At 31.4% G+C, this 18,847-nt stretch overlaps 2 protein-coding genes and 1 long non-coding RNA gene across 3 annotated transcripts; 1 reads left to right on the top strand and 2 right to left on the bottom strand.

The window, feature by feature from the left end:
* Positions 1 to 3,093: 3,093 nt before the first annotated feature.
* Positions 3,094 to 3,483, top strand: LOC137817157 (secreted RxLR effector protein 161-like). Its single transcript, XM_068620407.1, has one exon. The coding sequence runs from the start codon at positions 3,094 to 3,096 to the stop codon at positions 3,481 to 3,483; it is 390 nt and encodes a 129-aa protein (XP_068476508.1).
* Positions 3,484 to 5,902: 2,419 nt separating this feature from the next.
* LOC137817154 (non-specific lipid transfer protein GPI-anchored 13-like) lies at positions 5,903 to 8,723 on the bottom strand. Its single transcript, XM_068620404.1, has 2 exons — positions 8,231 to 8,723; positions 5,903 to 6,278 (listed from the first exon to the last, which is right to left on the bottom strand). The coding sequence occupies exons 1-2, from the start codon at positions 8,682 to 8,684 to the stop codon at positions 6,031 to 6,033; spliced, it is 702 nt and encodes a 233-aa protein (XP_068476505.1). The 5' UTR covers positions 8,685 to 8,723; the 3' UTR covers positions 5,903 to 6,030.
* Positions 8,724 to 10,833: 2,110 nt separating this feature from the next.
* Positions 10,834 to 11,424, bottom strand: LOC137817155 (uncharacterized). Its single transcript, XR_011081928.1, has 2 exons — positions 11,194 to 11,424; positions 10,834 to 11,090 (listed from the first exon to the last, which is right to left on the bottom strand). It is a non-coding gene; the product is annotated as an uncharacterized lncRNA (long non-coding RNA).
* Positions 11,425 to 18,847: the final 7,423 nt, after the last annotated feature.

Here is an 18,847-nt window from a genome sequence, read left to right as displayed (position 1 = left end):
GAATCTGTATTGTATGTTAAGTTTATGACTCAAAGTATTAATGTTAAACATGTGTTAGTTGAAGTATTTGTTCATGTGTCTTTACATTCATATGCTAAGTTAGTTCCAGTCTTTAATGGATTGAATTTTCCTGATTGAAAACATGTTGCGATTATTGATGCTGACAACATTAAAGAGAAAAATCATTATAGGGCTTGGAAAAGGTCAAACATACATAGTGTGATGTTTATGTTAATGAGCATAGCAAGTAATATTAAGTTTGTTATTCCCAAAATTGATAATGCAAAATAATTTATGAAATTTGTGAAAGAGCACTCCCAAAATATTGATAAGTCTCTTTCCGGGACATTAATGAGTACCTTAACTACCATGAAATTTGATAGTTCTCATACTATAAATGAACATGTCATTGAAATGACAAATATTGCAGGAAGACTTAAGTCATTTGGAATGACAGTGGATAAAATTTTTCTTGTGTAGTTCATTTTGAACTCATTACCGTCTGAGTATGGTCATTTCCAAATGAACTATAATACCATGAAAGACAAATGGAATGTGCATAAATTGCACAATATGTTAGTTCAGGAAGAGACCAAAGTTAAGAATTAAGGAGACCACTTTGTTAATTATGTGAAAAAATAGGGAGCTAGAAAGAAAGTTTACAAGAAACATGGAAAGACACCAGAAGAAAAATGGCAAATGTCATTTCTGTGGGAAATCTTGACATTTCCAAAAGGATTGTCTGAAACGTAAGGCTTTGGTTCAAAAAGAAAGGAAATCATAATGCTTATTATGTATATTTTGAATCAAACTTAATTGAAGTTCCACATAATTCTTGGTGGATTGATTCTAGATGCACAACTCATGTTTCTAATATGATGTAGGGATTCCTTTCAATCTAAACCATAAAACCAAATGAAAAGTTTGTCTTTATGGGGAATAGAGTGAAGGTTCTAGTGGAAGTTGTCGGGACTTATCGTTTAATCCTTGACACTGGATTTTATTTAGACTTGATGGATATTTTATATGTACCTAGTATCTCTAGAAATTTAGTTTCTTTGTCTAAACTTGATATTGCTGGATACTCTTTTAATTTTGGGAATGGTTGTTTCAGTTTGTATAAGTGTACTTGTTTGATTGGATTTGGTACTCTTTATAAAGGTTTATATAAATTGAATCTTGATAATTTATATGTTGAAACTATTATGACCTTGCATCATAAGGTTGGCACTAAACGTAGTTTAGTGAATGAATGTTTTGCTTTCTTGTGGCATAAACGTTTGGGACATATTTCCAAAGAAAAGATGAAAAATTAGTAAATAATGAAATACTTCCAAATTTAGATTTTACTGATCTGAATGCATGTGTGGACTGTATTAAAGGTAAACGAACAAAACACACAAAGAAGGGAGCCACAATAAGCACTCAGCTTCTTGAAATTATACACACTGATATATGTGGACCTTTTGATGTAAATTCTTTTAATAAAGAAATGTATTTTATCACCTTCATTAATGATTTTTCACGTTATGGTTATGTCTATTTACTACATGAAAAATCTCAAGCAGTAAATGCCTTGGAAGTTTATATAAATGAAGTGGAAAGGCGATTAGACAAAAAGGTGAAAATTGTCAAGTTAGATAAAGGTGATGAATATTATGGAAAGTATGATGAAAGGGGACAATACCCTGGTCCATTTTCTAAGTTTCTTGAGAAATGTGGTATTTATGCTCAATACACAATGCTAGGTACACCACAAAAAAAGGGTGTGTCAGATAGGCGTAATCAAACCTTAATGGATATGGTTAGGAGTATGTTAAGTAATTCATCTTTACCTGTATTGTTATGGATGTATGCTTTAAAAATTGTCATGTATCTATTGAACAAGGTTCCTAGTAAGACTGTTCAAAAGACACCTTTTGAATTGTGGACAGGTAGGAAAGCCAGTTTAAGACACCTACAAGTTTGGAGATGTCAAGCAAAAATTAGAATATACAATCTGAAATAAAAGAAATTGGATGTAAGAACAATTAGTGGATATTTTATTGGTTATCTAGCAAAGACAAAAGGGTATATGTTTTATTGTCCTACCCATAGTACAAGAATTGTTGAAACTAGAAATACAAAGTTCATTGAAAATGGTGAAACTAGTGGAAGTGAAGCTTCACAAAATGTGGAGATTAAGGAAGTTAGAGTACAAGTTCCTTTAACTAGTACCTCTACTTTAAGTATTGTTGTTCCTAATGTAGTTAAACCACTCAACGATGAAGAAGAACAACAAATTATGATCATGAGGTTAACAATGAACTTGTAGTATAACAACCACAAGAAATAGTATTAAGAAGATCTCAAAGAGAAAAAATGTTTGTTATTTCGAATGATTATGTGGTTTATCTACAAGAGTCAGAAAAATGACTTAGGCATTGATAATGACCCAGTTTCCTTTTCAGAAGCTATCAATGATGATAATTCTGATAAGTGGTTAGATGCCATGAAAGATGAGCTTAAATCAATGGCACATAATGATGTATGAGATCTTATGAAATTTCTAGAAGGATGTAAGAGAGTTGGGTGTAAATGGGTATTTAAGACTAAACGTGACTCTCATGACAATATCAAACTTTATAAAGCCCGACTTGTTGTCAAATGTTTTACTAAAAAAGATGGCATTGATATAATGAAACATTTTCACTTGTTTCTAAGAAAGATTCCTTTAGAATTATCATGGCATTAATAACTCATTATGATCTTGAGTTGCATCATATGACTGTCAAAAATGTCTTTTGAATGAAAATTTAGAAGATGATGTTTATATGGACCAACCAATGGGGTTCATTGAAGAAGGAAATGAACACATGGTGTGTAAACTTAAGCAAGTTTATAATTTTGATTCTATATGTAGATAATATATTGCTTGCAACTAATGATCTTGGTCTATTAAGTGAGACTAAGAAGTTTCTCTCTAATAACTTTGAAATGAAAGATATGAGTGAGACATACTATGTGATGGGAATAGAAATATTCCATGATCACAAGAACTGTTAGGCTTGTCTCAGAAAGCATATATTTAATAAAGTTTTAGAGAGATTCAAAATGGATAAATGTTCAGCATATCCTGTTCCAATACAGAAAGGAGACAAATTTAGTCTCATGCAATGTCCAAAGAATGTTTTGGAACAAAAACAAATGGATAATATCTTTTATACATTTGTTGTTGGGAGTTTGATGTATGCTCAAACATGTAGAAGGTCAGATATTAGCTTTGCAGTTGGTATGCTTGGTAGATATCAACATGATCCAGGATTGGATCATTGGAAAGCTGCAAAGAAAGTTTTAAGATACTCACAAGGGACAAAGAATCACATGCTTACGTATAGGAAATCTGATCATCTTGAGGTGATTGGATATACAGATTCAGATTTTGTTGGTTGTATGGATACAAGAAAGTCCACATTTGGTTATGTGTATCTTTTAGCCGGATGAGTGATTCCATGAAAAAGTGTGAAGTAGTCAGTCATTGCTGCATCCACCATGGAGGCTGAATTTGTGGCATGCTTTGAGGCCACAGTTCAGGTTAATTGGTTGCGAAATTTTATTTCAGGACTTGGATTTGTTAATAGTATTGTCAAGACGTTGAGAATTTATTGTGAAAATTTCACAGATGTCTTCTTTTCTAAAAACAACAAGTATTCGAAAGGTGCTAAGCATATGGAATTAAAATACTTTGATGTTAAAGAGAAAGTTCAAAAACATAGAGTGTCAATAAAACATATTAGCACTGATTTTATGATTGCTGACCCTTTAACAAAAGGGTTACCGTCCAAAATATTTACTGGTCATGTTGAGAATATGGACATTATGTATACTAGTGAGTGATGAATGTATGATGATATACTAGTACATGGAAGAAAACATGTTGATTAAATGACATGTAAGTGCCCTGACTCTTATTATTTATGTATCATTGATTTTGATTGATGATAAAACCAATTTACGTAAGACCTTTCAATGTGTGTGTATTATATTTTATGTAATTATTAAATCATGAAAGTATTATACTCATATGAGTCAAGTGGGAAAATGTTAGAAAACTATGTAAATTAATTTTATAATGTGAATCATATGAAATAGATTTTGGGTTTTGAGTCTGAATATTATTTAATAAAATGAAAGACGCATTGATTAATGTGAGAAGTTATATATATATATATATATATATATATATATATATATATATATATACTATAATACCTAATGAAAACCTAATTTGGTGGAGATTGGAAAAGAATAAAAATAGGGTTTTGTCTCTGCAAAGAAGGTTGTATCATTGTTGATCATCAATAAAAGGTGTGACAAGAACACAATTGTCAAGAGATAGATTGAGAAAATGAGATTAAAGAATCTACTGACATAGAGACTCTCATGGATCAATGTAAGTGTCTATCTCTATTATAATTGAATATGATATGTGAGAATCATAATTTATAAGATTCTTAAGATAATGATGTGCATTATTTATTATTTATCACGATAAGCTTTTGATTTTACACAATCAGCAGCAGCATACAAAATTGATTGAGCTACACAGTTTGCCAACATAAGTAATATGTCCCATAGTCCCCCACCAGTCCTTGATTTTGTGCTTCCATTCATATTACAGCCTATAATCACACACAGAAACAGAGAAATGAATGTATGTGAGACTCCAAACTTCATTTTAACTTAAGAATATCATTGTGTATGGTTGGGTTTGCAGTTGCTGGACAGTTACACCATGCTAGTTATAATAGAATTGGAAGTCCTTTTGAATTGGATTGTCTTCCAACAACTGTGTTTGGGTTCCTCCAAGGTTAATGTCCATAGTCAGCTAACCTGCATCTAATGTCTTTGCAAAACAGCACCTCGTTAAAGTCAACACCCACTCCCTTTCGTTTTAGTTCTAAAGCAATACGTTCATTCTCAAGCTTCAACTTTTCCAACTCCTATGGTTTTACTAAGTATAATTATGTAGTGCTACTAGTGGTTTAATTTAATGAGCAAGTGGGCGCTTGGGTTGGTTTTAAACATAAAATTAAGTCAATCACAGAGTTTAACACGGATTGATACTTATTAATTTACTAACAAATCTGTTATCAATTATTATTATGCAATAATCATAGCATGCTTGGAGAGATTAACACATTACTATGATATTATGATAAGCATAAAGCGCATAAATTATGATATTCTCTTTAATTTAGAAAAAAAAAATTATGACTTTAACGGGATAAATATAAAAAAAATTATGATTCTTTTATTCAAACTCCAAAACTTGTGAAACATGTATGAAGACCCTGGCACAATTGTGAAGACCCTAACTCATAACCCGCTTTCTTCTATATTAAGGATCACACTCATCACCAAAAAACATAACAGGGTATTGTGTTCTACTGGGTCTTGCAGCATGCCTAGAACCTGTGTGCAACCAAATCTATAGTTGCAAGCCTATGTGTATAGCATATTCCCTTTAAAAGTTTCTATTATTACTTAAAAAAATGGAAACCGGGAAAAGGAAAAGAAAAATTAAACAGCTATATGTAACAATAATAATAATAATTTCTATAATAATAATAATATCTATAATAATAATATCTGATTTCATATAAACCTCATTCATTCCCGTTAATTTTTTTTTTCTTAACTTATTATTTAATAAGAAATATTTATATTAATTTTAACATTACACTTAAAAAAAAGTAGTTTATTAACCTTTATTAATTCAAACAAATCAATCATATGTACCAGTAGATTTACTATCTTTTTATTAAACCAAATCACTTCTGTTTTATTCACTTTATTTCTAAATCAATCCACATTCAACTTATTAATAAATATAGAGAGAGAGAAGACAAGAAACATGAAATGATGCAGACGAAAATGAAGTATGGTGCATGGTGCAAGGTGCAGATTAATAAAGTTGGTCCATGAGTAGCAGTTACTAGGAGTAATAGCAAAAGAGCTACGCCCTTTAAGGAGGTGTTACGAGAGGCATTAGTTAAACGCAGGCATGAGCATTAAATTAATGTTGTGAGAAGAAAATGGAATGGGGAGAAGGAGAATGGCGCAAAGCAGTGCAGCTACGTATGGCGTGAGAGGAGGTGGAAGCATGGTTCCAAAGGAGGCCTTGTGGGTGTCTGAGAGGGGTATTGCAGTTCCCAACGTTGAACTCGAATTAATTTTCAACGAACCATTTCTGAAGATGGCTGCGTCAGGGGAGTTTGGAGATAGACCCAGAAGCTCTGCCAAACTCAAAGCAAAATCAAAGTTATTCTTTTTTACTTAACCTTCTTTTATTTTTAAGAAAATTTAGAGTTTTATTTCTTTCGCTCACTCCATCACTTTAATAGTAACCACCATAAGTTTTTTTTTTTAATTTTTAACTCTTGGTAGTTTTAATAATTTATTGTTATTTCTATAAGACCTTTTCACCAATATAAATTTGTACGCCTAAATTTATAAAATAATGAATGTAATAAGCACGTGTTGGTAGTATAATATTTTTAATCAGATCAATTAATTTTTAGTATTTTTATATAATTATTATAAATGTTAATAAAAAGATTTAAATTAATTTTTAAATTCGTATTTAATTAACTACTAAAATTTTAACTATTATTTTTTTTTTATTTTAAAATTGATAGTTAAAATTTTGATATATAAGTAACTAATTAGATATTAGTTTATAAATTTGTATTAATAATATAAACTATTTTAGATATTAATAAAATTTAATTAATTATTAATTATTTTTTATCTTTAAAATTAGTTTTATTTAACAAATGGTGTTTAAATATTTTTCTATATAATTATATACTAAATTAATAAATACTTTTCTCTTATTACTTTACTTTTATTATAAAACAAATGTCATTAAACAATAAATTAAAAAATAAAAATATAATTTCCTCAATTTTATTAAAACAAGTAATTAAATCATAAATGAGTTAATTTAGTCAAACAAAAACTTCATACTTTTTATGTGTTTTATTTATTTATGTCGAGTTGAAACCAAAACTAAGAATAACTATAATACGAGAATACTTGATTTTTATCGATTAATGTTGACTTAGATGTAATTAATCACTATAACAAAATCATCAAAAAAAATTAATTTTAAATGTAATTAATCATTATAAGAAAATTATTAAATAAAAATTCATTTTAAATCAAAATAATCAATTACTATATTTATAAAATCATTTATATAATAATTTATAAAATAAATAATTATTGATATACAAATTATTTTAAATATTAATAAAAAGTTATAAAATTAATTCTAAATTAGTATTTGATATTAATTTCCAAGATTTTAATTACAGACTACTTTAGATTCTAAATTAATCTCTATTAGTATTTCAAAAATTAATTTAAAATTTAAAATATTAGTTATTAAAACTTATACACCAATTTAAAAATAACTTTATAATTTTTTTAATAATAAAAATTAATTTAAATATCGATAGTTTTTTTTATAAAAATGTCTTCATGTTAGATATCACTATGCAACTTGACATCTCAGTTAGACTGACCTCTCAAGTAACAACAATCATATGTCATTAAATGAAATAAATATTATTAAAAAAATACAAAAATATTTAACTTAATCAATATACAATTAATTATTGTTGTCTTTAAGTTTGATTACCATTTAATAATTGTTTTAGTAATTTTTTTAATAAAAAATAATAATAATAAAATTCAAGTGTACTAGTCCAATCATAGAATAATTTCTCCTACTTTGTTGGAGTTTTGTTAATTAAGTTACACATAGTTACTTTTATAAGTATGCTATATTTAGAGTATGATTAATGCTATATTTGGATTTAGAGTATGATTAATGCTATATTTGGATTTGGAGTATGATTAACAAGTGGATAAAGTAATTAAGGTTCAAGATTTATATTTATATAATGAGTTACTTTATAGAAACTTTATTGTATAACTTATTTGAGTTTTTATTTTAAGTTATATATGTACAAATTGACTTTAACTTATACAATGAAACATTTATTTTTGTTACTCAAATTTTTTTGTATAGATTACTTATCTTTATATAAGTTAAAGTTAACTTGTACATAACTTTAAAGTTTCTGGCAACAGATTTTAATTTCAGTTTTTTTTTTCTTCCAAAAGGTTGTAGCAAAGAGGTTGAAGTAAAAGAAAAGAAAATGGAAATGGAGGAACCTACTAGGACAATTGGTGGTGCTGGCATTCTTCAAGTTACAAGCAGAAGGGAGCTGAAGGAGCCTACCCTCTTGAATGCCCATGCTCTTGGCCTCAGGGATCCCCTTATGCGTCTGCTGGATCGCGAAGCACAGGCACTTGGGATCGCTCTTCTTTATCTCCAACGTCGCCTCGCAGCACTCCTTCGTCGGAACCGCCGCCTGCCCCGTCGCAAAGTTCAGACACGGAATCACTTTCTGCACCAGCAGGTTGCACTCCGCTGCCAAATGTCCTTCCTCCAACGCCCCCACACCCAATACAAAGACCCATAACCACAGCCACATCTCACCCTTCATCGCTCTTCTTCTTTCTTTGGTAATAATAATACGAATGGTTTTGCTTCCTTTTGCTTGGTTGCTAGGGTTTGATGAGTTGATTCGTCTGAAGTAGTAGTAGTAGCAGTGTAAGAGTACGAGCATACGTCTCTATCTCCAATAAATGGTGGCACAGTTGTGCGTGGAGAGTGGGAAGGGTAGGTAGCTATGGACTCCCCATTTACTCTTTACATCATTACTATTTTTAAATTGCACCTAGCTACTACATCCTACTTCTTGCGTGCATATTTAAATTCAGGTACCCTTTCTTGGATGTACCGTGCAATGTGTACATAAAAAGTTGTGGATTTTTTTTATCAAATCGGTGTAATTTTATACATTAATTGGTGATATTAATCAAATTTTTAAAAATATATTAAAATTAATGTAATTTGATTTCAATTAAAGTTGTGTGATTTATATATTTTAGTAATTTTTATAAATTTTACTTATTTCAATTATAAATATCACGTGAAGTTGTATTTTATTGGTAAAAAATTCCAAAGTTAGGTAATTGAAATTCAATATATTTAGCATGATTGGTCTTCCTACTTATGAGAGGACAAGGACTAAATTTCATTTGACAACTTTTTATAATAGTATTTTAAATTACAATAAAATAAATTTAATTAAAATATTAATTTATTGAGTTGTTAATTGAGTATATTTCCTATTTCGTAAATAACATATTTTACAACAACATATTAAGTCGGTTAAATGAAAATCAATGTAAACAAAAATACGGTTATATTTTTGTAAATATTTGACACATATTACACACTATCTAACCGGTGTAATATGTCCTGCTCAGAGCAAACAAAAATGGTTTTTAAAAATTTTATCTCTCGGATTACATATAACATCAATTAGATCGATGAACTAGTGTTATATGTCATTCCAAGATTAAAAAAAATTAAAAGTTTTTAAAAAGAACATATAACATCGGTTCTTTTATACAACCGATGTTATAATTTGAAACATTTAATTATGGGCATTACATATAACACCAGTGTTATATGTAATTTTCAGATTAATTTTTTTTTTAAGTTTTAAAAAAGATATATTACACCAATTATTACTCATAACTGGTGTAATATATGTTTTTACCCTATTTTCTTGGCTTACACTCTCATTCTTCATTCATGTTATTCTCCTAAGTTTTCTTGCTCAAAAGTTCATTTTGCTTCTGTCAGTGTTGTTGCCACTATCGATGCCTCCACTGCTCCCCCCACCATTTCTCTCTTATTTCGTTCTCTTCATCGTGAGAGCATTCACACTGAATAAGATTCTTTCATTCACGCTTCTATACTATTTCGTTGTCACTCTTGTCGTTGCTCTCTTGCCGCCAATGTGGCCGCCACATTGCCTCCATTGCCGCCACAACTTCGTTCACGTTCACGCTCCAGGCTAGTTTTATATTTTTAAATATTTTAATTTTAATTTTAATTATTATGTGATTTACAATTATTTATATAGATAATTAGTTTTATTATATTGTATTTGGAATATAATGTATTATGTTTTAAATTGGGTAATTGTTATATGTTGAACGTCTTGATATTGGATCCGGGGTGATCACCCCCGACAATGTTGAATGTTTTGTTATTGGGTTTAAGGTTTAAGATTTAGTATGTGACTCTGGAACACATATAACATTGGTTAAGAGCCACAACCAGTGTTATATGTGCCTTCTAGAGCACATATTTTTTAATATTTTATTCAGATTTTGGTATATATTACATTGATTTTTAGAATCGATGCTATATGTAATTGACATTTTACATCGTTGAGATCTACATCGGTGATGAAACCGATTTTATATGTCTTCCAAAATCGATGTTATATATGCATTTTCTGCACTAGTGTTTACTAATAACTTTTACGTTATTATATATCATCTCTACAAATAAATTAAAATTATAAAATTGTTTTTTATAAGAGAATTTGACATTACATTTAATTCAAAATATTAATATTTTATATATGTTAGATCCAAGTATATAAAGCATAGAGGGGTCCTAAAAGCATAGAGGCCCAAAACGTTTTCAATATATTTCAATTCCAATAACAGTTTTAAAGGTGGTGGATGTATAGAAAACTGTGTGGCAAATAACAGAACTGCTAGTCCAGCTTAATGGGCCCAGGCTTATTTGGTAAGGAGTGCGAACCTTAATATTGTGGTGGCGAACATTGAAATTAATGGGTCAGCGCACCCAGATTTATTTTCGTAAACACGGTGCAAGTATTAAAAGCATAACATAAATGTATGTGGTGAATTTATTAAACAGAGGGGTCCAAAAAGCCTAAGGGGCCCAAAAAAATTTCAAAGTTCATTATGGCCCTGTCTTTCTGCCCCCATCAACATTCAACAACCAAGTTCCAACACAAACAGAGTTACATACAAACTAAACCCTAACAAGAAATTACAATCAATAAACTCACCTCACGATCTACCCTTGCAACAGTGGCGCCACCAAACTCGCAATTTTGGAATCCTTCTAACTCGTTTCACTTTCCAAATTTATGCAAAACAAATACTTTAACTTGTAAGGGAAATCAAAATATGTATTCACAAAGAAATCCTAAATCCCAAAATCCAAAATTTGGAACTCACCATCCGTAACAATGTCGCCACTGACAGCTGACGAGCTCCCCACGGTTCCGGTCATCGGTTATTGCCTCACCGAAAATCGATTTCACCCACGATGATTTCTCATTTTCTGTTCTCTCACTTACATTTTTTCTGTTTCAACTATACCTCATTACGCCTCAGTTTTCTTTATTCATTCAGTATTTCACAAATTACCGACAGATCCAAAAATCAGATTTTGAATGTATGACATTGAATATCGGTCGACCAGTATCCGTTAAGATTTTTTTAAATAAATGTAATTACTTTTGATGAAGCACCATACACAATAATAAAAAGAAAAATTAACTATCTCTATAAATATTATAATAAGCATGTATAGAATTGTATTTTGGTTTCTTTTCAAGTGTACTTTATAGATGAAACAAAGATACTCTAATTTGTCACACAAGTAAAGACTTTTAAAGCATCTTAAAGGAGCATACATGACCTCCTTAAGTCACCATACTCTCCTTAGTTAACTTTACTAACTAGAGTTATGGTAGTTTAAGGAGCAAGCTACCTTCATCTATAAATACTCTAATTTCCATTCATGTATCTAAATTTGCATATATTGAATGAAGAGTTTAGAACTTGAATACTCATTCTCTGCCAAATCTCTCTTGCTAGTGAGCCTATTAGGCCTAGTGAGCCTAGGGAAGGTTGGCCAAACCTTTTTCCCCTTCATTACACCTTTAATCTCACAAATCCTTGCACTTGATCACCATTTTAGTGCACTTGCTTCCACGTAATTCTGCTGCCACTCCAATTAATCAACCACAAGCTGGGACTGCATTAGGTGGATCAGAGCACATTAAAATCCTTCGATCAAGGTAAGTCAATATTTTTTCTATAAACTTGTGTTCTTCGTGGTTCTTACTTAATTCTTCCATAAATCTTTGATTTCACCGTTTATTTTCATTTTTCATCACTTGTAAATTGTTTCCACCATTTAAAATCAAGTTTTCACCGTTTAAATTTTCTCAAACACTTGTTGTGCTGCTGCCAAACCTCATTGTTCATCACTATTTTCAATTGATTCTTGTATGTTCTTCAAGTTTACTTTGATTTCCACCCTTTATAATCATCCTCTATCGTTTAAAAATAATTTCCACATATTAAAACAACAAATTTTCATTAAGACATTCATCAAACAGTTTCTAGTTAGTTCCACAGCACAACCTCTTATTTTTTCTTCACCATTTTGAATTTTTTGTTGTTGTTTTTATCCATTTGTGTTAAGAAGTGGGTTTTAAGCCTAACTCAACCTCATAAAACCGGCTCAATGAGGTGAAGTTTGGACCCCTTTATATACTATGAAAGGCTTTAATCTCTAGTCGATGTGGGATTTCCAACACACCCCCTCACGCCGAGGCTACCAACTCGTGTGTGGAGATATATGTTATGGGTGGTCCGATAACGGCCCGATGGCGGGTGGCCTGATAAACCCAACAAATACTCGCTAGGATAGACTCAAAATGGCTCTGATACCATATAAGAAAATGATGAAAAATGGTAAGAAGAAGAGATGTTTCTTATTCTCTTATGTGTATGGTTACATCACTTCATGTATAGGAAATATATAGGGAGTTTCTCTCTCCACTTTACAATCTAATTTAGTAGGGATACTAATCATGAGATTCTATCATTATTAAATTAATTGCATATAATTGGGTACAATATCGTACAATATTGCATACAATAATTGCATATAATTTGATAATTATTATTTCCTTAATACTCCCCTCAAGTTGGTAGGTGAAGATCATAAACCCCAACTTGCGTTGTAGCATCAAAAATCGTTTCTTGCCTAGTGCCTTTGTAAAAATATCTGCAAGCTGATACTGTGTCGGTACATATGAATGACTAATTATCCCAGCTTGTAATTTTTCTCGCACAATGCGATAGTCTATCTCAATGTGTTTTGTGCGTTCATGAAATACTGAGTTTGCTGCTATATGTAATGCCGCTTGATTGTCACAGAAAAGTTGAGCTGGCAAGTTACATGGCACATTTAAATTCTGCAACAAATATCGCAACCAAACTATTTCCAAACAAGTATTGGCCATCGCGCGGTATTCTGCTTCCACTGATGATCTTGATACGTTTGTCTGTTTTTTTTTACTTCCATAAGATAATAGAAGAACAAAGAAAAATGCAATACCCAGATACTGATCTCCGAGTTTTCTGACAACCTCCCCAGTCTAAGTCGCAATAAGTTGTCAATGTCAGATTGTTTTCGGATGGCAATAGCAATCCTTGTCTTAGTGATCCTTTGATGTACTTTAGGACTCGAATTGCGGCATCCCAATGAGGTTTCCGTGGATCCTGTATATATTGACTTAGGGTCCGAACCGAAAATGCTATGTCAGGCCGAGTAACTGTGAGGTATATCAGTCGTCCCACGAGTCGCCTGTATTTGATTGGATCCTTTAATAACTCCCCATCGTCTGGTGTGAGTTTTAGGTATTGTTCCATTGGAAGTTTGTCTGGACGAGCACCTGTGAGTCCCGTATCCTGCAAAATATCAAGCACATATTTTCTTTGGGACATGTAAATACCAGCTTTGGAACGGAAAATTCAATCCCTAGAAAATATTTTAGGTCTCCAAGATCTTTAATGCGAAAATGTTGTAATAGACAATCTTTAACACGCTGAATTTCTGTCAAATCATTTCCTGTCAAAAGAATATCATCCACATAAATCAAAAGGGCAGTAAATGATGAGTTATTTTGTCTTGTGAATAAAGAGTAATCTGTCTTGGACTGTTGAAATCCTACAGATTTAATCACATGAGAAAATGTTGAAAACCATGTTCGAGATGCTTGTTTGAGACCATAAAGGGATTTGTTGAGTCGACATACAATGTTCTCCCCCTGTCGATGATGCCCGGGTGGCAAGTCCATGTAAATAATTTCATGCAATGTGCCATGTAAGAAGGCATTTTGCACATCTAGCCGGTGAGTAAACCAATCTCTGGCTGCTGCAATGGTGAGGAGACACCTCAATGTTGTTAATTTTGCTGTTGGTGAACAAGTTTCAGAATAGTCGACACCTTCAATCTGAGTGTACCCCTTTGCGACAAGGCGCGCTTTATATCTGTCGACGTTACCATCTGAGTTGTACTTTATTTTATAGACCCATTTGCATCCGATGGGTTTCTGCCCAGCGGGTAACGGTGTCAAGGTCCACGTTTGATTTAGCTGCAAGGCGGAAAGCTCTTCGTCCATTGCTTTTTGCCAATTTGGATCAAGGATAACTTGAGCATAAGTGCGAGGTTCTTTGGTGGTTGTGATGTTAGCAAGATATGCATTATGTGTAGAACAAAATCGTGAATTAGAAAGAAAATGATGCATAGGATACCTGGTTCCATTCTGCCAGTCTTGGGCAGTGGTTGAATGATTGGCTTGGGATCCGTTACGTAGTCTTGAAGTCAGGAAGGTGAGGTTGATGTGCGACTGGATCGTCGAACAGGAAGGTCGGTTGGAGAAGGTTTGGTAATGGGTGCTAGATTTCTTGGCATGGGAGAAGAAGGTTGGTCTACTAGAGGTTCGAGTGTATTATGACGAGTAGGAGAAGAAGGTTGGTTTGATGGAGGTTCAGGTGCATTGTGACGAGTAGGAGAAGAGAGTTGGTTTGATGGAGGTTCAGGTGTATTGTGACGAGTAGGAGAAGAAGGATGGTTTGATGGAGGTTCAGGTGCATTGTGATGAGTAAGAGAAGAAGATTGATCAAGTAAATGTTGGACAAAAGTGGGTAAGTCAATGTCAATAGTGGGCAAAATACCTTGTAATGGAGGTGAGGATTGTGTATGTCACTGTTGGCAGAATGGGAAAACACTTTCATGGAAGATGACATCTCGACTTGTAAAAAAAGGGCATGCATCTATATCAAATAATTTGTATGCTTTTTGACTGTGAGGATAACCAATGAAGATGCATTGTCGGGCACGCAGATCAAATTTTTGCTTAGGTGAAACAACAGTTGCGTAACAGAGGCAACCAAAAGTTTTTAGGTGAGAAAGTGAAGGTGGTTGATTATATAGTAGCTCAAAAGGTGATTTATTTTTTAGTAAAGGTGATGGCAAACGATTAATGATATATGTGGCGGTTAAAACGCATTCTCCCCAAAATTCTAATGGTAAATTGGACTGAAATAGAAGGGCTTGTGCTGTGTTTAAAACGTGTCTATGTTTACGTTCTACTACTCCATTTTGTTGAGGAGTGTAAACGCAAGTGCGTTGACATTCAATACCTTTTTTGAGAAAAAAATCATACATTGAAATAAATTCCAATCCGTTGTCAACACGGATGGTTTTAATAGATGCCTGAAATTGATTTTGTGCAAATGTAATGAATGACTCTAAGAGATGTTGGGTTTCAGATTTGTGATTCATAAGAAATAGTCAAGTACATCTAGTATAGTTATCGACTATAGTGAGAAAAAAACGTTTTAGAATCACTCCATTTTGTTGAGGAGTGTAAACGCAAGTGCGTTGACATTCAATACCTTTTTTGAGAAAAAAATCATACATTTAAATAAATTCCAATCCGTTGTCAACACGGATGGTTTTAATAGATGCCTGAAATTGATTTTGTGCAAATGTAATAAATGACTCTAAGAGATGTTGGGTTTCAAATTTGTGATTCATAAGAAATAGTCAAGTACATCTAGTATAGTTATCGACTATAGTGAGAAAAAAACGTTTTACAAAATGAGTTGGGGTTTTATGAGGACTCCAAAATGTCACAATGCAATATATTAAATGGAGAATGAGATTTTATTGTGCTTAAAGGAAAGGGTAGCCTTGTCTGTTTAGCTTTGGGACAAATACTACGATTATTATGAATGAGAATGAGATTTTTACTGATAGGGATAGATAGTAAGAAAGATACATGTTGTAGACACGTCGGAGAAGGATGTCCGAGGCGCTTGTACCATAAATCAGGGTCGATCGATATTTAAGATACGTGGACTTGATTTGGAAGAGGGAATATAAGCTTATACGTGTTATTTAGTTATAATTTTTCATCATTTTCTTATAATTTGTTCAGTTGTTCATAATTATGCTGAGAATATATAGTGCAAATATTATTATCGAGACATATCTCGGCCTAAGATCATCTCGGTTTTAGACGGTACAATTATATTATAAAATATTAATTAATTAAATATAGTTTATTTTTATAACTTTTATTTATTTATTTATCATTTTCTTAAATTAAATCATTATCTTAAAAAACTTGCACAATAATCATCGGTTCACGAGAAATCTATTTCCAGGAGGCAAATAATTGACAAAATCTCTTTTTATATATACGAAATTGTGTTCCAGCGATCCATTTCCTGTGGTCTACAGTAAAGCGGTTTACTTTCGGAAATAAATTTTGAAGGACGTTATTTGAGTATTTTTTATTTTCGATAAGAATTCATCTATTTCCTTTCGTGTACAGTAAAACAGTTTAGTTTTGAAAATAAATTTTGAAGAAGATTATTTGAGTAATTTTCTTTTATATCCGGTTTATTACAAGTAGAACCGTTATGTAGAACCAGAATCAGTTTCTAGAATAAATGGGTTAATTGGGAAAGAGTAAAGTTTCCAACATTAGGGTGTGATGGCATTGGTTTGATTTTTCACATCCACCACTCGTCCTCCCCTCTCCACCACTCGTCTCTCCAATGAAAATCTGAAAATGGAAATCCGTAGAAAAAGTTAAAACATGAGAACTAACTGGTCCAAAAGGATGAAATGAAGCAACAATCTCTTTTATTTTATGTATATTGGGTGTCGTTTCCTCGGACACACAATAAAGTAAATAGTGTGCCTTTTTTCTCCTTTAAGATTGGCTTCGTCAGAGAAGGAACGATTCTCCCAAAAGCGTGATTGGCGAATTAAAGAACATTCAGCCGCGCAAGAAAAGAGAATGATTTACTTACAAGAAACCAAAATATTACACATCGCTTGGACATCAGGGGCTCCTCTCCTCTAACAACTGTAAAAAAAACACACAAGCCAAAAATACTCCTCTTGAATACTATTTAAATTAAGATTAATTAAGTTTTAAATCAGTTTTGAATTTAAAAAATTAAAACTTAATCACTGTGGTTTCTTATTTTCCTTATGGAAATATATCACCAACGACAATGAAAAATGATAAATGCGTTGTCTCATCTCAACTAACAATAGAATTAAAAAAAAGGAGCATAATAGAAAAATATAATAAAATTGTAATAGAAACTTAATTAAAAAAATGGAGAAAGTTGAGTTACATAATCCATTGGTTGTGATGAAATAGGTGGGCATGGTTATGTAGCAACACGTGGAGGTGCGAGCATCGTGAAATGAGCTGACAAACATTTTCACAACACGACACCGACCCGCATTTCCTGTCCCTTATATTCAAGTGCACTATCCTCTATCCTCCTGTTAACATCCAATGGCTGAGAATATTCTAAATTATATTTTGGTAATGTATTTACGGTTGCAATCTGTTTAGAATGGGTAGGATTTGAAAGAGTAAGAGAAGTGAGCACAGAGGATAAATCCCACTGGACACCACTTTTTAAATTTAAAAACTTTAGGCGTCTGACCCAATCCCGACACAACACGATGAGCGAGCCTAGTGTACGACGTGCAGCGCTTTTGCGTAATCCCCTTAATCTTATTATTAATATATTAACATAAGCTTATTGAATGACATTTATTTGCACCTCACATTTCTCATCACCACCAACCAACTTCTATCTCTGACTTCAAGCCTCCGTTTCTATCTGAGTTAACACTATTCATTCATTCGGAAAGAAAAGTATGGAAATCTTTCGTTTGTTTTTATTGAATTTAACAGATTGAAAAGTGTGTTGATTTCGGAATGGAGGCAAAAATCGTAAAAAAATATTAAATTTTTTACACAATATTATTGGAAAGTTAAATAACCCTTAATTATTATTTTTATATACATGTAAAAACTATAAAATAATAATAATATATTTAAAATTTAAAACAGAAATACTATATATAAAAAATTAATAAAATTATAAATAATAATAGTAACTAAAATCATAATAATAAATTACATACTTAATAATAATTAAAATAATTTTATTTAATAATAATATTAACAATAATAAAAATCAATTTTAACTTTTATTTGATTTGATTTTATGAAAATATCTTTTATATATATTTATAAAATTTAATTTATCTTATAGAAAAATATCTCATATTTTATTATTTAAATATTTTTTTAAGGAAAAGGTAAATTTGTAAACTTACATTTAACATATTTTAAAAAACATAAAAATCTCCTTACAACCATCATATCACTCACAAACTTCAATAAGTTTTCCTCACAAAATCACTCTAATATACCTTAATCCAAAGAACATCACTTTCTTTACACTTTCCTCTTAAATCACTCCAAATTCACTCTCTCAAATCATCTCCCCAATCCAAACACTACCTAAGACCTTTTTAGGATGGAGATAAGAAGAAAATATATCCTTAAGAAAAATAAAACTGAAAGCGAGATTGAGGAAGAAAAAACTTAGATTTGAATAAAAATATTGTAAATAATTTAATTGGTATAGTAAATATTTTTTTATATAAATATATTTAAAAAATAATTTTATTTAAAAATAA

Source organism: Phaseolus vulgaris, unplaced genomic scaffold, assembly GCF_000499845.2.
Source record: "Phaseolus vulgaris cultivar G19833 unplaced genomic scaffold, P. vulgaris v2.0 scaffold_17, whole genome shotgun sequence".
NCBI classification, from domain to species: domain Eukaryota; kingdom Viridiplantae; phylum Streptophyta; class Magnoliopsida; order Fabales; family Fabaceae; genus Phaseolus; species Phaseolus vulgaris.
This window is presented reverse-complemented; position numbering and strand designations above follow the sequence as displayed.